The 26,212-nt window shown below is 37.0% G+C and overlaps 3 protein-coding genes across 3 annotated transcripts; all 3 read left to right on the forward strand.

Moving 5' to 3' along the window:
* The first annotated feature begins 939 nt into the window (after positions 1-939).
* On the forward strand, positions 940-4,692 carry LOC148755954 (olfactory receptor 5D3). Its single transcript, XM_088789998.1, has 2 exons — positions 940-968; positions 3,750-4,692. Exons 1-2 carry the CDS (start codon positions 940-942, stop codon positions 4,690-4,692), a joined length of 972 nt encoding a protein of 323 aa, XP_088646124.1.
* A 10,173-nt stretch (positions 4,693-14,865) lies between these two features.
* LOC148755955 (olfactory receptor 5L1-like) lies at positions 14,866-15,801 on the forward strand. The gene has a single exon (XM_088789999.1). The coding sequence runs from the start codon at positions 14,866-14,868 to the stop codon at positions 15,799-15,801; it is 936 nt and encodes a 311-aa protein (XP_088646125.1).
* Positions 15,802-21,708: 5,907 nt separating this feature from the next.
* On the forward strand, positions 21,709-22,662 carry LOC148755956 (olfactory receptor 5L1-like). The gene has a single exon (XM_088789902.1). The coding sequence runs from the start codon at positions 21,709-21,711 to the stop codon at positions 22,660-22,662; it is 954 nt and encodes a 317-aa protein (XP_088646028.1).
* The last annotated feature ends 3,550 nt before the right edge of the window (positions 22,663-26,212 follow it).

Here is a 26,212-nt window from a genome sequence, read left to right on the forward strand (position 1 = left end):
TTATTGTTGAGTTGTATGACTCCCTTATATATTTTGGATATTAGCCCATTATTGGAGGCTTTGTTTAATGGCTATGGGCAGGTTAGGGGGCAGGGTAAGGTAGATGAGAGTAAACAGGATCAAATATATGGTGATGGAAGGAGAACTGACTCTGGGTGGTGAACACACAACGTGATATATAGATGATGTAATACAGAATTGTACACTTAAAACCTATGTAACTTTACTAACCATTATCACCCCAATAAACTTTAATTTAAAAAAAAAAGAAAGTTGCTCAGTTGACATTATAAAAAAGAAAGGATACTAAACAATATAACTATAATATAATAGTTATTGTACAAGTTTCATATCAAGATTCATAATGATAAATACATGTTCATTTAGAGAGGGGGAAACTAGAAATGCAACAAAGATTAAGAGCAGTTCTCACTGGGTTGATGTCCAGTAGCTGATTTTTCTTCTGTACATTTCCGTATTTTCAAGTATTTAAAAACAATATATATTAACCTGTTTTAACATTTTAAAAAGATTGATGATAGATTAAAGTTAATGATGAAATTATTCCCCAATCTTTAGAAGAAATTATATACAACCAAATATCACATGAGGCATTACTTCATCTAATTGCTCTGTTTGTGGCCTCCAGCGCAATACTTCAGTGATATTCTCCAGGGCTAACGTCCCTAAGGTCTTGCTGGCATATATGTGTGACACGGTTTGGTGTTAGGCTTCAGCTTTATGGCTTGCCTTTCTCTCTGTCATCTCTAAGTTTATTATAGTAGATTAGAGGAAAAAGTTATTTCCTTTAAGTACTCATTACTGTATGCTATAGACTGCTGTTACTAGTTTTTCAGGTTTGCATATATATTTAAAATTTAAATTTTCAGCAGGATCTTTCCTGTAGTTCGTTAATCTTCGCAAAAAAAGCTTTAGTAAATGAGTCAGTCAAATTCTTCTGCCCTCAGGTGAGTTGACTCAATCTTATTTTATTTCATGTTAGCAGGAAACTAATGTGTTCCAATAATCTTTGTAGGCGGCAAACACATGTCTAAATCTAATGACCAGAATACCTGCTTAGTTCAACCAACTAGAAGTATTTGGATATTCACTGAACTACATCACGAGGAAAGTTTCAGTGTTTGTTGATCACAATATTCTTATCCTTCTCTTTATATACACAAACTTTAATTTTAAGAACAAACAAGAACTATATGTTGTAATATATCATTTGTAATTATGTATATTATTCCTCAGGGTAATTCTCAGAAGGAAAAACGTTTTGAGGATGAGGCCCATATTTTATAATTTTATAGTTTCTGAAAAGCCCCTTACGGTGCTGAGCACATCGTGGCTATGCAATGAGAAAGATGTCCCTGGAAAGGAGGGAAGGAGTGTACAGGGCACCTTGTGATCTTAGTCACCTGAACATGGTTGACATTTCCTGGGCCTGAATGGGGACTGTGAACTTTGGCCCCAAGTCTGGTGATGTAAATATAGAGGGCAGGAAGTAGAGTCAAAAGCTACACACGTGGAAGAGATATGTGGGTGAGAATGAGATGAATATATATCAGAAATTATATTTACCTTTGGTGGCAATGATTTCCCTTTCAATCCTGGGCTGCTCAGACTTTGTTCCAACAACCATAGGGAATGAACATAGATTCTGAAAAAAGAGCAAAAAAGTGTGCTCAGTTACAAAATTTGCATTCATTGAGTTCTTTGTGAAGTTGAAAAATACAGTACCTTCAGGACATAATAATAAATGTGGTGGAAGATCAAACCACAAGTATGAAATCAAAGGAATCATTGAAGAAGAGGTGCGAGGAGATGTGAACGATATCATTATGCAGGAAACTTTTAAGTGATCACAGAATCATAGCAACTGAGTGAAAACTAGACACGGTGTTTCATTTCAGCTCCTAATAAGACATGGAATTTAACAGAATTCTACGTGGAATGGCTTTCCCTTTATGCCTAGTGCCATTTTAGGTTTCAGTAAGCAGTCAGGAAGTGGCTTTGAGAATAATTGATTATAATGGCACAAAAAAGCAGTCGAGGCATTATGGAGGAACAAAGGACATTTAAAAAAAGAATCCAAAGAATCCATTTTCCTCCCTAAATGTCGTTATTTTATGCTAGTTCAGGAAGCATAGGTCCCATGGGTTTTTACTATGGCTACTTGTTTTGAAGGACTCAAGTTTTATCTCAGTGCATTGTGAGTTTACAGAATGACCCTGATTTAACCATAGGACGTCTAACTTCTTGAGTATTATTTTAAGCTTTTACCCAAATGCGTGTATATTATACGTCCAGAGTTTACTCATTCACATTATCACATATTCATTTATTCAGTAAATGTTATGGAGTACCAATTTTGTCTTAGTGTGCCATCTTGGGTTTTGTGAATTATTTTACTGTGGAACAGACAATGATAAAACGGTAAATGACTTAAAAAAAAAAAAAAAAAAGTAAAATACGCATTACCGTGTTTCCCCAAAAATAAGACCTCACCAGATCATCATTTCTTATGCATCTTTTGCAGCAAAAATTAATGTAAGACCTGGTCTTATTTTAATATAAGACTGGGTCTTTAATATAATGTAATTAACATAATATCACATGTATAATGCCGGGTCTTATATTAATTTCTTCTCCAAACGATGCATGAGAGCTGACAGTCCAGCTAGTCCTTATTTTTGGGGAAACACGGTATATTACAGATGTGAATAAATTTGGTATTATGGAGGGCTTATAATTCTCAATAAAGGCACAGTTAAGAGTGTGACTATGACCACAAGGAATGAGTCAAGTGGTGGTAAAATTATTGGAAGCAAATAGGGCACTGGGAAGATTATCTTCATGTCTGTTGAAACCAACACAATGCAAGAAAGTCTCTACCAAATAAAAACCTCACTGTAATATCTCAGGAACTGTGTCTGATATTTAAAGTGTCTGAGGGAGACTAAGCTGACCATCAGATGGGAAACGGTAGAAAATTCTCCAGCATAATAAACATAGTCTGGACATATTATAATTAAGTTTATTTCTACCAAAGATCTCTCTAAATACCTGATATTAAAATACACCAAAAAAAGGGTAAGAGGTGTTTAATTAGGTAAGAGTAGCTGATCAAACACATTATTCTTCTGCTGGAAATATCTATAATATTGGGAGAGAAATGTGTGACCAGGTGTTAGAAGTTCTCTGGAAAAGGAAATTCAGAAAAAGCTATAGCAACAACAGTAAAATAAAAAAATAAAAATAAAAACACCAGCAAAAAAACTTAATCATTTTTCTGGGTTATATAATTTTCTTTTAAGTTCTAAGTTCTCTCAGTTAAACTGGTTAGGCAGGGAAGAAATTATAGAAATTTATGACAGTATTTCCTCCGAGACAAGCAGTTTAAATAAACTCCGATTTAAGTAAAAAAGCTAGACTGGCCCTTCTCGTGAAGCCAGTTGCCTCTGAGGACAGTGATTCTGATCACTGAAAATATAACAGGGCCCACTTGATTTTTGTTCTTCCTCTCTCAACTGCCTTTCATTATTCCATCTGCACAGATTTCATGTTCACTCTCTAATTGTGACATTAGTAAAGTCTAGCTTTTGAAATAATGTAGCAATCAAAAGTATTTTCCATAACACTATGAATAATCACCAAGTCTCTCAACATCTGCTCATTTTAACCTGCCTTATACAGCTTTGCTTCTCATTTCTCTGAATGAGCTTTCCTATTTTTGTCCATAGGATCCGTGACAATCAGAGTGGTGAAGTCACTTTCATGCTCTTGGGCTTCTCAGAGTACCCCGAGGTCCAGGTGCCCCTATTCCTGGTATTCCTGACCGTCTACACGGTCACTGTGCTGGGGAACCTGGGTATGATCACGGTTATCAAAATCAACCCCAGACTCCACACCCCCATGTACTTTTTCCTCAGCCACTTGTCCTTCGTTGATTTCTGTTACTCTACAGTAGTTACACCCAAACTGTTAGAAAACTTGGTGGTGGAAGACAGAACCATCTCCTTCACGGGATGCATCATGCAGTTCTTCTTGGCCTGCATATTTGTGGTGACGGAAACATTCCTGTTGGCAGTGATGGCGTATGACCGGTTTGTGGCGGTGTGTAACCCTCTGCTCTACACTGTTGTCGTGTCTCCGAAGCTGTCTTCCCTGTTGGTGGGTGCATCGTATTCTTGGGGAATAGCCTGTTCCCTGACCCTTACCTACTTTCTCCTGAAATTATCCTTCAGAGGAAAGAATGTCATAAATAACTTTGTCTGTGAGCATGCTGCTGTTGTTGCTGTGTCCTGCTCTGACCCCTACATGAGCCAGAAGATCATTTTAGTCTCTGCCACATTCAATGAAATAAGCAGCCTGATGATCATTCTTACCTCCTATGTTTTTATTTTTATCACTGTCATGAAGATGCCTTCCACTGGGGGGCGCCACAAAGCCTTCTCCACCTGTGCCTCCCACCTGACCGCCATTACCATCTTCCATGGGACCATCCTTTTTCTCTACTGTGTTCCGAACTCCAAAAGTTCATGGCTCATGGTCAAGGTGGCGTCTGTGTTTTACACAGTGGTGATTCCCATGCTGAACCCACTGATCTACAGCCTCAGGAACAAAGATGTGAAGGAGATGGTCAGGAAGTTAATCAATACTAAATTGCTCTGTGATAAAATGTAAAACTAAGTAGAAATGTTATTTCTCTTTGAGAGTCTCGTAAGAGTTAGTCAATAGTAAATCGGGACGTGACTCTATGGTAACCTTGAAATGTATAGTCCAATATCTGTTCCCACTAATGTTTAGTAAGATAAGTTTAAAATTACAAATAATGTTAAGGATGAAAGCTCAGACTACTTAAACTAAGTTTTTGATTCAGAAATTGGTATGTAAAGGTTTCTGTGTTAGAATACACGACCAAGTGATTGTCCAGTTCAACTTTCAGTTCAATTTACGTCATGTGGATTGTGGGTTTTTGAGATGATCTGAAGCATTACAGCTTCAATGTAGTAATTTTATAATTAATTTATAAATTAATTTAGATATTCAACATGCATATTATGTAATCTTTGAATAAACATTTTAATATTTAGTTGTTTCCAATATTATTTTTTTTAATTGTTCTGCTTGCTTTGGTTAACTAGCTAGGAACTCCAGTGTAATGTTGAGCAAACACGAAAGGTGGGCATTCTTGACTTCCTGATTTCACAAGGAAAGCATCAGACATTTTATATTTAAAATGTTGTTTGCTATAGGTTTTTGTAGATTCCCTTTTCCCCAAATTAGCAAAGTTATCTTCTTTATTTGTATTTTCTTTTATGTTTTGTTTTATGGTGTATGTTAAATTTCATCAAGCTACCTTTTCTTTATTTTAACTCTAGTATTTTAATGACAGCAACATTTTTTTGAACTTTCTAATACTGAACCAATTATTTTTTGTTACATTAATTTTTTCTATTGTCTTTTTGTTCTCTATTGCATTTAGTTCCACTCTGTTTTTTATTATTTTCTTTCTTCTGCTGGCCTTGGATTTCATTTGTTCTTCTTTTTCTAGTTCTTTAAGGTGTAACATGATGTTATTTATCTGGGATTTTTCTTGTTTCTTGAGATAGGCCTGTAATGATATAAATTTCCCTCATAAACTGCTTTGGCTGCATCCCAAAAATTTTGATAAGATGTATTTTCATTCACATTTGTTTCTATGTATCTTTTGATATCTCCTCTTATTTCTTCTTTGACCCGTTCATTCTGTAAAAGTATGTTGTTTAATCTCCACATATTTGTGGTTTTTCCAGCTTTCTTTTTGCAGTTCATGTCTAATTTCTAAGCCTTGTGATCAGAGAATGTGCTTGGCTTGATTTCAATCTTCTTAAATTTGCTGATGCTAGTTTTATGTCCCAATATATGATCTATCCTTCAGAATGTTCCATGTACACTAGAAGCGAATGTATAGTCTGATGTTCTAGGGTGAAGTGCTCTATAAATGCCAATTATGTCCATTTCATCTAATGTGTCATTTAGGGCTGCTATGTCTTTATTTATTTTCTGTGTGGATCATCTATCCGTAGCTGTCAATGATGTATTTAGGTACCCTACTATAATTGCATTTTGGTCAATTTCTCCCTTTAGTTCTGTTAGTAGATGCTTGGTATATTTCAGTGTTCCCTGATTGGGGGCATAAATATTGATGACTGTTACGTCTTCTTGTTGTATAGTGCCCTTTATCATTATGAAATATCCATCTTTTTCTCTTGTTACCTGTTTTATCCTGAAGTCTGTTCCATCTGATATCATCTGATACAGTATGCATACACCTGATTTTCTCTGGATACATTTGCTTGGAGTGTCAATTTCTACCCTTTCACTTTGAATCTGTGTTTGTCCTTGTAGCTGAGATGCGTCTCTTGGATGCAACATATAGTTGGGTGTAGTTCTTTGATCCAATCTGCTATTCTGTGACTTTTTTTATTGGTGAGTTCAGTCCATTTACATTTAGGGTGATTATTGATATGTGAGGATTTCCTATCATTTTATCTTTGGTTTTCTGGTAAGACTGTGTCTCCATTGTTTCTTTGCTTTTTGTTGTTGTCTGTTATTTCTGTGTGGTGGTATTCTATGATTTTTCCCTCTGCTTCTTCTTTTATTGTGTTATATATTTCAGTCCCGGATTTTTTGTTGAGTGGTGACCATTAAGTTTATGTAAAAGAAAGTTTCATATTTAGAGTATTCCATTTTTTTTCAGCATACTTACTTTCTCCATTCCCATATTCTAGTTCAGGCCTTAGCTCTTCCCCCTTTTATGTTTTGGTTGTCACAAATTATCTCTAGTTATGCTGGTCGAATAGCCTCCTTCAGTATTTCTTGTAGTGCAGGTTGTGTGTTAGAACATTCCCTCAGCTTCTGTATGTCTGGAAAAGTCTTTATTTCTCCTTCATATGTAAAGGATATCTTTGCTGGATATATTTTTCTTGTCTCATAATTTCTCTTTCAGTAGTTTGAATATTTGATTCCACTGCCTCGTGGTTTGTAGAGTTTCTGCTGAAAAATCTGATGATAATCTAATGGGCTTTCCTTTATAAGTTACCGTCTTCTTTCCCTGGCTGCCTTGAGGATTCTTTCTTTGTCGTTGATTTTTGACAGATTCAATACAATGTGCCTTGGAGAAGGCCTATTGTGTTGTGGTAATTAGGTGTTCTATTTGCCTCTTGGCTTCGATAATCCAGTTCTTTCCACAAGTTTGGGAAATTCTCGTCGTCTATTTGTTTGAATAAACTCTCTGATCCCTTCTCTCTTTCTTCTCCTTCTGGTATACCCATTATTCTTATATTGCTTTTTCTATTGGAGTCAGAAAGTTCTTGTATAGTTCTTTTGTTTCTTTTAAGTCTCAAGTCTCTTTCTTTTTCCATCCATGTCATTTCCAGATTTCTATCTTTGATGTCACTGATTCTTTCCTCCATCTGGTCAACTCTACTACCTAAACTGGCTATTTCACTCATTTCTTTTATTGAGTTCTTAATCTCCAGAAATTCTATTTGGTTCATTTTTTAAATTTTGATCTGTTTGGTAAGTTGTTCATTTTGTTCTTTGATTGTGTTTCTGAGTTCATTACACTGACCGTCTGTGTTTTTTTTGCATCTTGTTGAGTTTTTTTAAGAACTGCAATCTTGAATTCTCTGTCATTTAAGTCACATATTTCCATGTCTTTAAGTTCATTTTCTGGAGACTTTTCATTTTCTTCCTGAGCTGTCTTGTTACCTTGGTTATTCATGGCAGTTAATGATTTATTATTTTTCTTCCTAGACATCTATAGGAGTGGGTTCTGCAACAGGTTGATAGAAAAATGTTTTTCTTTTGTTTTCCAGTAGGTGTTGGTAGAATATTTTATTTTTCTCTCCAACTGCAGCCTTTTTTTCTCTCTCACACTGTAGTGCTATATTTTCTCTGCACTATTCCAGCTTCTCAAACAATGGAGGGATTCCCTGGAATGTACAATGTATACGTATACCAGAGCATCAAGTTGTACAACTTAAATAAATACAGTTTTTGTTTGATTATTAAACCAAAATAAATCTACAAGAAATAATTTGAAAAGAATAAAACAATATGCTGTAAAAGAGGTATATCTATTGAATAAATAAAGATAACTTTGCTATGACTTGTTATACAAAAATTTTTGGAGACTATGGGAAAATCATTGTGCATGGGAGAAGTCATTTAAACTTTTGATTAACTTGCATATAAAATGTTTCCAACGCTGCTCTTATTTTCTACAGGGTTTTTAAGAAACTAGAATCACACCAAGAAACAATAATTAATTTTAATTGCTTGTTTTGAGGCTTTACAAAGAAGGAAGCTATTTCTTCTTGGGCCCTTGCGGCACAGGAATCAAGTAGATATAAGAATCTCAGTGTCTCTCTCAAGTCCATTCTCCAGAGGCAGAAGGGGGCTGCCTTTTCTACTAGAAGGTTGATTTCCAGATTTGAGAAAATATGTTAAACTACGGTACATAATATCTAAGGCAGAAAGTTACATTATTGAAAATGATGTGGAGATGGTTATTTAAAAAAAATGCCTAGTACACTTGGTGTATATATGTAGATTTAAATAAAATGTATATGTTGAGGTGTGACTACAAAGATAAATCTTTTACCCACATTGAAAAATGCTTCAAGGTAGTGTTGGATATAGTATTCACAATTTGTCAATGTAATTAAACATTTCTTGAGACAGCTTACTAAGAATGAAATCTCTCATACATGATATCAGACTTTTGCTATTGTCATGGTTAAGCCTTTGATATGTTTCCTAATTGCTTTCCAGAAAAATTTATACAAGAGCTATATCTTACTGAGGTACTATTGACATTGATCGGTATTACTGTGTTAATTTGACATGTAAAAATAATGATGGATTTCACTATATATTTAAATTGCTTTCTTCATTTGGCATAATTCCAAATTTAGAGAGCACTCATGAGCCACTCATCTCAAGGAAGTTTGACATACTCCCCAACAAGGGGATAGTATAGGACCTCGTATGTTGCGAATTTAGGCTACTGATAGACTAACTTAAAAAAAATATGCCATATAGGATCACAATAGGTCTTATTGTACTTGAGCAGAACTTACTACACTTTTCAGGGAACAGGAGTTGATCTCATGTGGCTTTAAAATACATCACTGGATCTATTTTAAACACCTAATTTAATTGTTCACCTCAATTTATTGTGGTGGATCAGAACCATATAGGTTTCAGTTGAGAATACTGAGAATATCAGGTCACATTAAAGGTAAATGGGAATAAAAACTTTATCAGCTTGTGCTGTAATAGTAACGTCCCTCAACTCTTTGACCTCCGTTCAGGTTATGTACCAGTTTCTCACATTGATCTTTCATCAGTTTTTTTTTGTTGTTTTTTTTAAAATGCATTAAAAAAAATTAGATTGCTTCCAATTTTGTGGAAGGCCAAAATTTTGGAAATTACATCTTTGTAAAGGCTTTGTTACCCAGTGTGGTGGATTACATCATGGTCCAAATTCTCCAGTCCTCCCAGGATCCATGCCCCTTTTGCGCCTCCTCTGGTCAAATGGTGGAATCAGTTTTTCCCCTCCTGGAATGTAGGCAGCTTTTGTGACTAGCTTGGACTAACAGAAGGTAGCTGAAGTGACATTGTGTCAGTTTCATGCCTCTGAGAGGCCTTGTGGCTTTTCTACAATCTCTTGGAATTTACAAAATCTCTTAGAAAAGCTGCCATGTGAACAAGCACAGACTAGCATATTGGATAATAAGAAACATAGTCCACACCCCCAGCACATGAGCTGGCATCTAGCCAACCGCCGTACTTGAACTTGAAGCCATCTTAGATCATCCAACCTGCCAAGCTGATATCCTTCACATAAGCAAACCAGGCCAAAATCAGCCATGACAGGAACAGAGCAGCAAAAGCACCTGACTCATGCAATAGTGACCCATGAAATAAGTACTTGCTGTTTTGAACTAATATGTTTTGGAGCTGTTTGTTATGGAATCATTAGAACCATCACTTGCTTAATTTCTGAGAAGGTTACCATACCACAAAGACTTTCCCAAGTCTTATATAACAATTAAGTATATCTGTTATTCTTCTACTTAGAGACCGTCATTAAAACAATGCAAGTAAAAAAGTTTAGAACTTTTTTCTTTTCTATTAAAATTTATTGTGATGACAATGGCCAATAAAACTATATAGGTTTCAAGTGTACAATTCCATAGTATATAATCTGTGTATTGCATTATGTGTTTACCACATAGATTCAATTGTCCTTCCATCTCCATATATTTGACCCCCTTTACCCTATTCTACCATCTCCCCTCAGCCCTTACCCTCTGGTAACCACTAAACCTGTGTCTATGAGTTTTTGTTTATTTATTTGTTTGTCTTGTTCTTTTGTTGCCCTCAGTTTTAACCCTCCCATGAGTGAAGTTATATGGTTCTCAACTTTTTGTGCCTGCCTTATTTCACTTAGCATAATAATCTCAAGATCCATTCATGTTGTCACAAATGGCAATGTTTTATCTTTTCTTATGGCAGAGTAGTATTCCATTTTTGTATATATGCACATCTTCTTTATCCAATCATCTATTGAGGGACACTTTGGTTGTTTCGATGTCTTCCACCATAAATAATGTTGCAGTGAACATTGGAGTACATACGATGTCTGACAAGTAAGTTCATGGACTCTTCCTAGAAAAAGTGCTACATACTTCATTGCTGAATATCACTATGGTCACCTTCGAAGCACTCCCTTGGGAAGCTATGCACAGATGTAAGCGCCTAACCTACCCTTGAAAGCAATTCTGAAACTTTTTCTGGGATGGCCATCGGCACTGTTGTCATTTTACCTACACTTGATGTCCTGAATGTCATCAAAATGTCTATCTTTCAATATTTCTTTTATCTTTGGGTAAAGACAGAAATCACTGGGGCCAGATCAGGTGAGTAGGGAGGGTGTTCCAATACTGTTATTTGTTTACTGGCTAAAAACTCCCTCACAGACAGTGCTGTGGGAGCTGGTGCATTGTTGTGATGCAAGAGTCTTGAATTGTTGGCAAAAAGTTCAGGTTGTCTAACTTTTTCATGCAGCCTTTTCAGAACTTCCAAATAATAAACTTGGTTAACTTCTTGTCCAATTGGTACAAATTTGTAATGAATACTCCCTCTGATATCAAAAATGGTTAGCAACATATTTGCAACAAAATTGCAAACATAATTTTCAGACCTTGTATATCTTTATGGATCAATGTTTTCAGATTTTTTGGAGTAGATACCCAGCAGAGGAATTTCTGAGTCATATGGTAATTCTATTCATAATTCTTTGAGGCACCTCCATACTGTTTTCCATAGTGGCTGTACCAATTTACATTCCCACCAACAGTGGATGAGTTTAGAAAATTTAACATATTTTTGATTTCTCGTTGCAACCCAAAAACACTGCTCAAACTTGGGAAATTATCAGGTGAATCAATTTCAGGAAAACTTTCATAGTTTGTTGAGAATTTAGAAATTGATTACCTGTAACTAATTATAAGCACGGATTTTTTTTAAATGTTTGGTATATCCCAAGGCACACACCACGGATAGTGGTTTGAACACTATCGGTTTAGGGAGAAGTTATATAGTCAGAGAAGGAGCAGACCTGAGAGATTCCTGAGGCCTCTGGAATTGAGTAGGAAGTATGCCATCCCGGCTCCGTTCCATAGCTCTGCTCTTCCTCACACAGATGGGTGGCACAGACCAAAAAGCAGCACGTGGCCTCATTGTATCAATTATTCCATGTGACTTGGGCAAGTTACTCTCCTCTAAGCCTCAGTCAATTCATTTGTAAAGGTGCATACCCACTGACCTCGTGAGTATTTTTATAAAGATGAAATGTCTAAATCATTGTGTTCAGACACTACCTAGCACATAGGAAGTGGTCACTAAACGTGAGCAGTTTTTATTCTCAGGAAGAATATTGATTACCCCCACCCCTTCTGGTATTTGGCAGAACTCTGGTGCGCTTGCACACCCTGTGCCCTTCAGGAAGGAGCATTTGAATGTAAGACATGCTAAGTCTGTAAGACCCGTTCATAGATGCCATAATGTCACTGTGATCTCTGGCTCACAGAGCAATGCTTGGGTGCAGCATAAAATGCTCTGTAATTCATCATGAGCTCCGAAGTTATCGTTGGATTATAATAATATGTACCAAGTTGGGATAGTTTCCTCCTGTTTATGACTCACAGAAGTCATTAACTGTTGGAGTCCCAAGATGGTGCTGTTTTCTTGATATCTTGTCCCACAGAGATCAATGATTGCTTTGGGAGGCTTAAGAAACATGGGCCCCAGAGATACACACATGTAAAACACATAAAGCCCATAACATTTTCCATCATCTCATCCTCAGAAGCAGGGGAGGCAATGTCTGTTCCACAGGTTGGTTGGTTGGACTCCACTCTGGTTTTTTGGGGGGAATGAACACGAATGAAGTGTTCTGGGATCTGGAAGCTTGTTTCTCTCTCTCTCTCTCTCTCTCTCTCTCTCTCTCTCTCTCTCTCTCTCTCTCTCTCTCTCCCTCTCTCTCCTCCTTGGGTAATTTATATAGCCACATGTAAGACAAGGAAGAATTGTAAAGTGAGCAGTAATATTAGACATATTTTCAAAAATATGTATTTAGCCGTTTCTTAAAGAGTGTTTTAAGAAATGTCATGGTTTGAACACTCCTTTAGGAAACTGTTTTCTCTTTGTGTATAGAGAAACAATCTCAGTGGGACATGGGAACAATTTAATCTGTGGAACCGAAAATATCGTAACAGTTTTCAGTGTGAAAGGGAAGAGTGTAAACAAATTGGGAACAATGCTTGATTTCTCCCTCCTTCCCTCTTCCCACTCTCTCTCACTATCTCCATCCACAGACCCTGGTAAAGATTGCAGGAGATTCTCCCGATGGTCACTCTGATACTGAGAGTGGCAGTAAGGTGCCCTTGGGACAGCTCATGGAGAGACATGAACTTATGAACCACCTCTGAAGGAGAAAGGAGAGGAATTATTTTGGCCTTATGCAAAACACTTTGAAGTGTCTCTCTGGAGCAGATTTGTCAACCTTGGTACTGTTGACATTTTGGATCAGATAACATTTGGGTATTTGCATGGGAGGTATGGGGAGGGGCAGCTGTCATGTGCATTGCAGTGTGTTTAGCAGCACCCCTAGTCACTACCTACTAGATGTCAGTACACCCCTCTCTATTGTGACAACAAAATGTCTCCAGACATTGCCAAATGTCCCATGGGAATCAAAATCACTCCTGGTTATGAACGACTGCTCTGTAAGTAATCAGCAGCCTGAGTTAAATCTTTAGACTTGAAAACAGAAAAAGACTCTTCAAAATTATGAACTACTTTGAACTCCCAGAAAGACAAATAACTCACTTTTACTGGGTGTTGAAGACAGAAAACCATATTATTGGAGTAATCGTTTTGAAGCTGGGATTTCTTAATGCCCGTATCCTTCGCCTCTTTGAAATCATTTGAAGAACGAGGAGAATACTTGGCTGTGTTGGGTTTCAGTCCATAATATCTTTCTGTCAGGAATAACCACCTGGTACAGTCATGATAAATCTGCCAAAGGTCACGAGGGAGAGAATAAGTGAGGGTGCCCTCACCCTCTGTTGGCATTTTCTCTATGTCAAAGGCCTTGAATGTTTCCCTCCCTTACTAAAAAATAACACCCCTCTTCCCATAATACTGATGTTCTGTGAGAATTCAGGAAAGTTTCTGCATTGCTTTTTTTTAAAAAATAAGTGGTCAGATAGAATATTTATGTTTCATGTGTGATATGGGGATTAAACATACAATTCAACTTACATATACATATATAATATCGTATCTGTGCAATCTGGCTGACTATTTTTTCACTTGCCATTTTATCATAGTCATTTTTCAGGTTATTAAAAGTTCTTCAAAGAGATCATTTTAATAGCTGTGTAGTTTTCCATATTGTACATGTACGATAACTTGGACCATTTCCTTCTTGTTTGATACTTTATTTCTAAGTTTTGCTCTTAAAAGTAATGCTGCAATGTGGCAGCAAACATTTTTGTTAAAATTTCATATTCATTTTTGTTAAAATTTCATATTTGATTAGTTTTTCAAATAGATTTAAAGCAGTGAAGTCATTTGTCAAATAGGTCATGATAAGATTCACAGTCCTTGTTACAGGAAATTTGAAACCAAGAGTACTAATTCACTGAATAATGACTGACACTAAATAGCTAATTAACAAAATCATGATACTAATTTTATAGAAAAATGTATAAAAGTGAATTTGTCCATCTAAAAAGTTGATAAAAAACAAATACTTGAGGATTAGCAATATTAAATAAACATACTTCTCATCATTTCAGTGGAAAACAGTGAATGGTGCTATATATTTTAAAGCTCTATTTCCGGGAATCCCATTATTTCCAGTACTGACTAAAAAGTCAGCAAGAAAAATGGGATTTGAATTTCATAAAACAATATGGCTAGTTAAATAATATTTGATGTCTTTCTAAAAATTCCTTCAAGGCTCAAAATTGTGTTAGCTTAGGGAATTACATAGGATATTATATATGTGAATGCTTTTGTGTGATCTAAATTAAACGGGAGCTCTATGTATTTTTATGCTTCAATGTTTGGACTTTTCCCAAACTTTAAAAGTGCAATGTCCTGTTTGCTGAAAAAAAATAACTCTTCTACTTATTCTCATGTCTTTTTTAGGAGACAGTCAAAACTGAATTGGGGATCATATAATGGAGCGTCAGTGTTAATATTCTCCTCCAGCTGCAATTAAGTAGGGACATGGGCAAGGAGAACTGTAGCACCGTGACAGAGTTTGTTCTTCTTGGATTAAAAAATGCCTTTGAGCTGAGAGTCTTTCTCTTCCTGCTCTTCCTTCTCATCTATGGAGTCACGTTTCTGGCCAATCTGGGCATGATTGCACTGATTCGGGTCAGCTCTAGACTTCACACTCCCATGTACTTTTTCCTCAGCCACCTGTCCTTTGTGGATTTTTGCTGCTCCACGACTATCGTGCCAAAGATGCTGTACAATATCTTAAACGAAGAAAAAGCCATTTCCTTCCTGGGATGCATGGTGCAATTCTACCTGTTTTGCACGTGTGTGGTAACTGAGGTCTTCCTACTGGCTGTGATGGCCTATGACCGCTTTGTGGCCATCTGTAACCCACTGCTCTACATGGTCTCCATGTCCCAGAAACTCCGTGTGGTGCTGGTGTCTGGCTGCTACCTGTGTGGGACTGTGTGTTCTCTCACTCACTTGTGTTTAGCTCTTGAAATCCCATCCTATAGAGCCCATGAGATAAACCATTTCTTTTGTGATCTGCCCCCGCTCTTATCTCTTGCTTGCTCTGATGTCACTATGAATGAACTGCTGCTGTACATTGTGGCCACGTTCGGTGAGGTCATTACCACTGTGATCATTCTCACCTCCTATTTTTTTATTGTCATCACCATCCTGAGGATGCGCTCTGCAGAGGGAAGGCGCAAAGCCTTTTCCACCTGTGCCTCCCACCTCACAGCGATCGTTGTCTTCCATGGGACAATCCTTTTCACTTATTGCCGACCTGGTTCTGGCAACAGTGTGGATACTGACCAAATGGCCTCAGTGTTCTACACTGTCGTGATTCCCATGTTGAACCCCCTGATCTACAGCCTGAGGAATAAGGACGTGAAAGAAGCTCTCAGAAAATTGTTGGGCTACAAAATATTTTCCTAGAGAATATTTTGTTTGCAGATCTCATAGTCCCAATGTGGAGGCTGGTGGAGGGCAGGCTGCAGGCTTGGAGTGGAGGGAACAGCCAGGTGGTAGAGTTTTATGACTGAGTCGTTTTGATTCATTTATCTTTGTGCCTTTGCAATTGAGAAGGGTAAGTTTGAGTGTACTTCAAATTTGAAGCCCACCTCTTCGCCTTTATTCATCTGAAATGTTTTACATGGGTATGGGTAATGGACTGTTAAGACATACACATTTTTTTAAGGTAAAACCTTCCTAAGCTTAATGAAGAGCTCACGAGAATCACACTTTCTTATCCATCGTGGAAACTATGATTCATTTCAAAATTGAATTCCTGTTACTTTACAGTGAAGAACACGTCTGTGCCAGTTTATACACAAAAAGAGATTCACATCTTTCAAATGTATGTATATGTACGTTTATTCTTCATCTTGTTCATTTCTTGCTTCCATTATTATTTTTTGTCGTCATTGCAGTGTCCAGGGTTTTTAGAACTTCAGATACTGTCTGATCTGAAAAATGTAGACATTAATAGTAATTCTTTCACAGAAATCTCATGAAAATTAAATTACGTGTCACATGCAAAGAGCATAGGCCACTTTGTGGCACTTAATTAGTTCTGTCCCTTGTGTCGCTCTGTCTCTGTCTCTGGGTGCTTGCGTGTTATGTGTATATTAAGTGTATGCATACATTTCATAGCCAGTGGTAAGAGAGGCAGCATTTCTGACGTAGTCCTTTTTTCTCACTTTATCTATTACTTCTTGTTATCGTTATATTATAATTTGTGTCTATCATATTCTTTCTGTGACTTATTAGTGGATTTCTAGCCTCTGTTTAATTTCTTTGTTGTGTTTTTACTCTTCATGAAATGACATTTTTTTTTCTCCCTTTCTCTATGTGCCTGAACCAGATTCCCTCACTGAAGTTAGACTCATATGCACCACTGACAATTTGTTTGTACTTTCATCATGTTCATGCCAGTTTCCGTGTTACATTCACTTCTTTAATGGAGCTTCTCTCCTTGTTACTATAACAATATTAGCACTAAGCTTCAGTTTATGAAAACCGTGAGTGGTGACTTGACCCTGATTTTTTTATTCAAGAAGTACTTTAAACTTCTTCATTCCTCAGTTTCCTCAGTTTTAAACACTGAGTAATACTGACAACCTCTCAACATTATACTCATACTAATCTTTGACAACATATGTTTACTCACTGGGACGAGGAAGTTACTCAGCTAGTGTGTGTGAAATGAAGTCTTTGAGGCCTGGGGTCATTTACCCTTTTCTGTTTCACTGTCACAGGCATATTATAAGTTAGTTTCTTTTTCTTTTTACTAGATGATTGTATGTACAAATACTGGTGAATAAATGGTATATGTGTTGGGCTTAATACATGAACTTAGAGCACTGTGTTGACCTTCAAGATCTGTGATTGGCTCAAAATTGCCCCACGGGGTCTTGAGTGTTGTATCAGTCAGGGCCACTTAGGAAAGAAATCCTCAGTGGAATTTAATACCTGGAATGTTAGGTGTGGAAGAGTCTAAGAGTGCAAAGAAGATACTGGGTGTTAACTTAAGGATTATTATTATTTTTTAATTAAAGTTTATTGGGGTAACAATGGTTAGTAAAGTTATATAGGTTTCAAGTGTCCAATTCTGTAATACATCATCTATATATCACATTGTGTGTTCACCACCCAGAGTCAGTTCTCCTTCCATCACCATATAATTGACCCCCTTTATCCTCTTCTATCACCTCCCTCCCCCTTTGCCCTCTTATAACCATTAAACCATTGTCTGTGTCTATCAGTTTTTGCTTCTTTGTCTTGTTTTTTGTTTCTTTCAGTTTTATATCCCACATGTCAGTGAAATCATATGGTTCTCTGCTTTTTCTGTCTGACTTATTTCGCTGAGCATTATAATCTCAGGATCCATCCATGTTGTCACAAATGGCACTATTTCATCTTTTCTTGTGGTAGAATAGTATTCCATTGTGTATATACACAGATGGCCAATAGACATATGAAAAGATGCTGAACATCAGTAATCATTTGAGAAATGCAAATAACCACAGTAAGATATCATCTCACACCAGTTAAAATGTCTATCATCAACAAGACAAATAAAAACAAGTATTGGCGAGGTTGTGGAGAAAAAGGAACCCTCATGCACTATTGGTGGGAAATGCAGATTTGTGCAGCAGCTATTGAAGGCAGTGTGGAGGTTCCCCCAAAAACTAAGAATAGAATTACCATATGACCCAGCAATCCCTCTCCTGGCTGTCTCCCCCAAAAATCTGAAAACATTTATCCATAAAGATATATGTGCTCTGATGTTCATTGCAGCTTTATTTGTGGTGGCCAAGATATGGAAACAACCAAAGTGTACTTCCATAGGTGATTGAATTCAAGGTTTATTAACTGAAGGGAGCAGCCATTACCCTTGATGTTGGGGGTCAGTGTATATGAGTGGGTGCTCTGTGACTAATACCATTGGCAGGATCCCAGTGAAATAGCTGAGGGACCTGAGGCAGGTCTTCCCACTACCTTAGTGTGATTAGTGTAATGAGAGAGCGGTTATGCCTCACAGGGACCAGGACATGGTAGAAACTTAAGAAATATTTGTTGATGGAAGACCAGTACTGCATGATGTCATTGAATGTGTAATCAAAACAGTCAGACTCATGGAAGCAGGAAGTAGATGTGCTTTCCAGGGCCTGGAGGAGGGGAAAATGGAGAAATGCTGGTCTTCTTTGGGTACAAAGTTCAGTTAAGGAAGATGCATAAATTTTTAAGATAAAATGTACAACCATGTCACTATAGTTAAAAACATTATATTGCATGCTTGAATTTTGCTAAGAGGATAAAACTTAAGTTTTCTCACCCTTAAAAAAAGGAAAAAGGTTAACTATGTGAAATAATGGATATGTCAATTAGCTTCAGTGTGGTGATTATTTCACAATGTATATGTATATCAGAACTTAGTGTTGTACACCTTAAATATATACATTTTTTGTTAATTAACCTCAATCAACTCACAATAATAATTTTAATTAAATAAAACAATGTGCTAACAAAGAGATATTTGTTGAGTAAATAAAGATAACTTTTGCTATACAAAAATTTTTGGAGAATGGCAATGATGGCACATGAGGAGAAGTCATTTAAATAACTTTCATATAATTTAGTTTCTAAAGCTGCTGTTGTTTTTCTGCAGGGTTCCCAATGAACCAGAATTACTCCAGAATACAATAATTAATTTTAATTGCTTGTTTTGAGGCCTCAGGTAAAAGGAAGCTATTTCCTTTTACTCGGGTGGGTAAAAGGAAATAGCTCGTCCCACAGGGAGTGGAAGGAGATATACGAGTCTCAGCATGTCCCTCAAACGCATTCTCCAGAGGCAGAAGGGGGCTGCCTTTTCTACTAGCAGGTCTGTCTTTTCTACTAGCAGGTCTGAGAAAATAGGGATATTCTTTGTATGAACGGTATTTAGAAAGTGCCCTAGATTCAGTTTTTCATGGGAAAAATGATTTGGGGGAAATTTTGAGCCACTGAGAACATTAATTATCTGGAACAGGAAGTGCTCACTTTCTACAGAGTTTTGAATAGAAGGCCTGGCTACTGAGCTCCTCCATTGCAGTGTCCCCGCAACTGTTTCCTGGGAGTGGGAGAAAGAAGGACGCTGAGAGTTTTCAGTATGTATCTCTCTGCTTTTGTGAATTTTTTAAAGAGTTGCACAAAGGAGAATAAGCAGGTACTTACATAAATTTGAATGGAAAGGAAGAAAAATGAACCTTCTGGAGAAACCTGCTAAATAGAAACAGCTCAGAATAAGATTTCAGACCATGGGGAAAAAATCTTCTGGCTCACACGGGCAAAAACAAAAAATATCTGGGAAGAAATTATAAGGAAGAAAATTTTACATACCACATTTCTCTGATTCAAAATAATAAATACTGTTGAACCCATGTAATAACATCATTGGGATATAAGGAAACATGGTATTTAATTTGTACATTAGTTTTAAGTTAAACAGAAGAAATATGAAAATCTACCAGAATCAAGGAAATAAGGAATAGTTCTCAACAGCTGTTCACTATGCACCCCCACCCCACCCCACCCCAACCGGAACATTTGACAATGTCTGGAGACTTTTAAAAAATTTAATTACATTTCTTGGGGTGACATTGGTTAGCAAAATTATACAGGTTTCAAGTATACATTTCTATAATCTGTCATCTATATATTGCGTTGTATATTCACCACCCAGACTCAGTTCTCCTCCCGTCACTCTATGTTAGAGCCCCTTTACCCTCCTCTGCCATTCCCCTTGCTCTTGGTTTTGGGTTTACCAGAAACTAATTTCTTATTTTCAGCCTGTATCATTAGGAAGACAATTTTCCAAGTATACATTCCTGGTTTAACTTTGAAGTGGGCAAATAAATCAGGTGTTTTTTGTCAGGTAATAAGAACACCATGACTTCAGGACGGATTTCACTTCTTCAAAAAATAATTCACGATGTGGAGAAAATGCCAGGTCATGCTCCAGTCCAGAGTCTCTTCACTTAGTTTTCATCACATATATGTGTATGACACCATGGGTGTATTCTTCCTGCTTTCCAGGAGGAAGGGCAGAGTTAAAGTCTCTCACCTTTCGTATGCCTTTTGTTTAAGGACATGCTGAATGGTCGATCCCATTATATGGAATATTCAATGTAACCAATTCCCCCAAGCAAGTATTTGAGAGAAGCTGGAAAGTTTTCACTTACCTCTTTTTCAATGTGGGTAAAGGATATTCTTTGTAGGGTTGTAGCCAAATCAAAGTATAACATACGAGTACGATATTTGTACCGTATGTATTCATATCTCAAATGTACATTTTATTTAAATCTAAGTATATACAGCAAGTGTAGTAGGTATTTTTTTTAATTACCATCTCCTCATCATTTTAAATATAGCTTTCTGCCTAAATATGTTGTACCGTAGTTAAAGAATTGCTCTATTTTCAAAAATCAATTTACCTATTGTGAATATAATAAACAATGCTGCAATGTAACTTTGGATATTGTATTTCACAAATTGTCAGTGTAATTACACATTTCTTATGACAGCTTACTAAGAATAAAAATCTCCCATAAAAAATATAAGACAGCTTTTATTGTTGTCAGGGTTAAGGCTTTCGATATATGTTACCTAATTGCTTTCCAGAAAAATTTATACAAGAGTTATATCTTTCTGTGTCTCTATGGACATGGATCACTATCATTATGATTAATTAAATGATTTTTTTTTATTTGACATGTAAAAATGATGATGGATTTCAGTATATATTCTAATCTCTTTTTTAATTGGGCATAATCCAAATTTAGAAAGTACTCATGATCCACTCATCTCAAAGAAATTGTCACCCTCCCTAACAAGGGACTTGTATAGGACTTCATACCTTTGCAAATTTAGGCTACTGATAGACTGACATTAAAAAAAAAAAAAAGCGTATGGTATATAAGGTCACAGCAGCTATAATCCTACTTCAACAGAACCTACTAAATTTTTCAGGGAACAGGAGTTGATCGCATGTGGCTTTAAAAATACATCACTGCATCTATTTTAAAGTCCATCAAAACACCTAATTTAATTGATCAACTCAATTATTGTGGAGGATAATAGTTGGGAATCATGTAGTTTTTTGTTGATACTTTAAATTTGCTCAGTGGGATCCACTGAGACACGGAACATTTATAATTATTTGACAATTTTATACCAAATACACTGTGTTTGACGTCAGTGTTATATTTTCTTAAGTTCATATAAATGTGTGTCTTCTCTGTTATTTCCATTTCAGAAGAAACACAAAAGTTATTTGGTTTTCCAAACTGACATGTGGTGGAAATGGGGCAGGAGAACTGTACTATTGTGACAGAATTCATTCTTCTTGGGTTATCAGATGTCCCTGAGCTGAGAGTCTTTCTCTTCCTGCTCTTCCTTCTCATCTATGGAGTCACGTTTCTGGCCAACCTGGGCATGATTGCACTGATTCGGGTCAGCTCTAGACTTCACACTCCCATGTACTTTTTCCTCAGCCACCTGTCCTTTGTGGATTTTTGCTACTCCACAACTATCGTGCCAAAGATGCTGTGCAATGTCTTAAACAAGGAAATAACCATCTCCTTTCTGGGATGCGTGGTGCAATTCTACTTGTTTTGTGCATTTGCAATCACTGACATATTCCTGCTGGCGGTGATGGCCTATGACCGCTTCCTGGCCATCTGTAACCCACTGCTCTACATGGTCTCCATGTCCCAGAAACTCCGTATGGTGCTGGTGTCTGGCTGCTACCTGTGTGGGACTGTGTGTTCTCTGATTCACCTTTGTTTAGCTCTTGAAATCCCATCCTATAGATCCAATGTGATTAACCACTTCTTTTGTGATCTGCCCCCGCTCTTATCTCTTGCTTGTTCTGATGTCACTATGAATGAACTGCTGCTGTACATCGTGGCCACGTTCAATGAGGTCATCACCATCATGATCATCCTCACTTCCTATTTGTTTATTGTCATCACCATCCTGAGGATGCGCTCTGCAGAGGGAAGGCGCAAAGCCTTTTCCACCTGTGCCTCCCACCTCACAGCCGTCGTTGTCTTCCATGGGACAATCCTTTTCACTTATTGCCGGCCTGGTTCTGGCAACAGTGTGGATACTAACAAAGTGGCCTCGGTGTTCTATACTGTAGTGATTCCCATGCTGAACCCCCTGATCTACAGCCTGAGGAACAAGGACGTGAAAGAAGCTCTCAGTAATGTGGTGGGCTCCAATTACTTTTTGAGAAGCTCTTTTTTTAGCTAGAGTCAGGGTTTCATCAGTGGACTTTAAAGGGGTTTGTTGTACTTTAAAGAGGGGATGTGAAAGAAAGTAAAATAGGGAAGGATTTTACATGCAGGAGGAACTCTGCATGCTCCTTTTGTTTTCCATGTGCCTGTATTATTAATCGATTTCCTTTGTATGGGCTGCTTCATATGCATTTTCTCCCTTTGCTGTTGTTCTCCAATCTCTAATTGCTTGGAATGCGTTTTTGGAATGCTTTGTTAAACTCTATTGTTTGGTTTGAGATAGCATAAATATATTTCTAATAAAGTGCACATAAAGAAACATGTCTTTTCATTATCCTTAATGAATGCAACCATTCTTGTTAAAGTGCCTTCATTTTTTTTTTTTACATGGAATGAGTATACATTTGTCTCATAGTCTGTTTTCTCATGAAAGTTTAGAGTGAATTTTCTATACGTTTGTGTATTTTGGGGTATTACCTTTTAGTCATTTATGATTATTTTCTTTTTTGTTACCGATTCTATTGCAAGGTTATAATTTTAGAACTTTCAAAACCTTCTCTTTTGTAAAATAGAGAGTATACTCTAATTTTATATTAAAATTTTCATAAAAATGAAATGGCGTATTTTGTTCTTAGCAGAATATATGGTAGAACTTGTTAACAAATTATCATCTGTTGTTCCTTTTACCTTTTGTTCTCTATTCTACCTTGTTTATTAAAGAAGTAGATCATGTGTTTCATACCATACCTTTAAAAAGTTCCTAGGTCCTTGTTAATTTTTTGTTTGCTCTGCCCGAAGTTATCTTAAGCATCCATTATGCTTTCTAAATTTATTATATTCTAAGCCTATTGTATTAGTTTCCTATGGCTTATAAAAAATAACAAATTTAGTGTTTTAAAAAGTTAAACCTTTATTCTCTTACAGTTCTGGGGGCTATAAATTTGAAATTGATATCATTGAGCCAACATGAAGATGTCGGGAAGATCACACTCTCATGGGGTCCTGGGGACAATTCTTTCTTTATCTCTTTCAGCTCTTTTTCTTTTTAAGATTATTGGGGTGACAGTTGTTAGTAAAGTTACATAGGTTTCAAGTGTAAAATTCTATAGTACATCATCTATATATCACATTGGGTGTTCACCACCCAGATTCAGTTTTCTTCCCATCATATATGTGACCTCATTTGCCCTCTTCTACCCCTCCATATATGTAACCTCGTTTACCTTCCGCTCCCCTCTTACCCTCTGGTAACCACTGAACTATTGTCTGTGTCTATGAGTTTTTGTTTCTTTGTTGGTTTGTCTTGTTCCTTTATTGCTTTCAACTTCTGTTGGCTGCAGACATTCCTTGACTTGTGGTCATATCACTTCATTCTTCAAGGCTACCATCTTCAAACCTTTCTCTGCTGCATTCTTACTACATTTTCTCGTGTGTGTGTGTGTGTGTGTGTGTGTGTGTGTGTGTGTGTGTGTAGTCTCTATTTTACAAAGAGAAGGTTTTGAAATTGCTACTCTCTTCTAAGGATACCTGTGATAGCATTTAGAGAGCAACTAGATAATCCAGGATAATCTCCTCATCTCAGCATCCTTAACCTAAATCACATCTCCAAATAATCATTTTCAAAATAAGGAGGCACTTACAGGTTTCAGGGATTAGAACCTGATCTATATGAAGGTCCATTTTCAAACTTCACACACCCGTCTGTCAGAGGCTCAATCATAATTTACCTTTCCTATGTTCCTGCAATGTCAACACTTCATTTGTTTTTATTACTTTCTTAAGAATTCATTTGGTATTTTTTATTGTGCATATCTTTATTAGTGTCATTTCTTTAAATGCAACATAGGTCCTTGTCATTTAGTGAAGTAGCCATAACACGCACGTGGCTTGAGAGTAAATACCTGGATACAGGTTGAGACACTGATGAGTAATTTTGAGGAAGACTCTTAAACTTTCTTAACCTCAATTCTGTCAAATGTACACTGCAGATAAACTACCAGCCTTAGAGATTATCGGTGGATTTATGAACTGTCATCATAAAATACAGTGAATGTTTAAATTTGTCTAAAATTATTACAGTAAAAGGCACATTGCCATTAATCCCCCTCAAAATACTCCCCCTTGCTTTAAACACACTTATCCCATTGTTCTTGCCACTTTCTGAAACAGTTCTGGAAGTCCTCTGTCGTGAGTGTCTTTAGTTGTGTGGTCGTGGCTGCCTCTACGTCCAGAATCGATTCAAAACGTTTACCTTTCATGGTCATTTCGACGTTAGGGAAGAGCCAGAAGTCTCACAGTGCCAGATCCAGTGAATAAGTTGGATGAGGACACACCGTAATGTTTTCATTCGACAGAAATTGCCGTATCAGAAGCGATGTGTGACATGGAGCCTTTCTGTTGTGATCACAAAATACGGTGAATGCTGCTGCTCAGTGCCATCCGATGGAAAGGTAGGGCTCTTCAATATGGCAAGTGGTACATCAAACTTTTGTAACAGTGTGTGACAAATTTCAACTTGTTTGGTGCAGTCAGTCAGGTGTGAGCTATGGTTGAGAGAAAGTGTGTTTTAAAGTGTGCCATAAATCATCCTCCATCATGACAATGCTCCATATCACACATCACTTCTGGTATATGGCAATTTCTGTCAAATAAAAACATTATAGTGTGTCCTCATCCACCTTACTCACCGGATCTGGCACCATGTGACTCTGGCCCAAAGTCAAAATGATTTAGGACATCAAGACAGCCACGACAGCACAACTAAAGACACTCATGACAGAAGACTTCCAGAACTGCTTCAGAAAGCGGCAAGAATGATGGGACAAGTGTGTTCAAAGCAAAGGGCAGTATTTTGAGGGGGGTTAATGGCAATATGTCTTTTATTGTAATAATTGTTTAAATAAATAATGACTAAAAGAATGGAGTTATATTGTGCTTACGATAAAAATATGACTCTGGATTGGTTTTCAGATGATTTCAATGGAGTGAGATTTCCCATATTACCCGTAAGAATTTTGCATTTTAAAATGAAATGAGAGAACAGTTTACCTTTGGTCCTCTAATTAGAACAGGGTTTCTCAGCCTTAGTACTAGTGACATTTTGGTCTAGACAATTCTGTTCTGTGAGGATCTGCCCTCTACATTATGGGGTATTTAACCTGGCCTCTACCTATTAGATGCTAGAACCACCTTTCCCCACATTTGTGACAAAGAAAAATATCTCCAGACATTGTCAAATCTCTCCTAGAGAGCAAGGTCCTGAGCTGGGAGTCATGAAACTAGAGTGCATCAATATACTAGAGCTCTGGTCTCCTCGGAGGAGCGTTCGATATTGAACTTCTTTGTGTTTAAGAAGCCTTAACAGATAGATACCCAGCTGCTCACTTTTTAGCCAGTTACTGATTCCATATCTCTCCAGAATCTATAATGTCCCAGAGACATTTGATTTTAGGGCACCGGGGACACAGAGTTAGTCTTACCTTAGCATGGATAGCTATTGGTCTCCATATCCTACTAAGATATAGGCATGCTTTTTATATCTAAAGGCTGATTGTTTTGTCTTATTA

The sequence above is a fragment of the Rhinolophus sinicus genome, chromosome 14 (genome assembly GCF_057876585.1).
Source record: "Rhinolophus sinicus isolate RSI-liver-muscle chromosome 14, RSI-T2T, whole genome shotgun sequence".
Taxonomy (NCBI): Eukaryota; Metazoa; Chordata; class Mammalia; order Chiroptera; family Rhinolophidae; genus Rhinolophus; species Rhinolophus sinicus.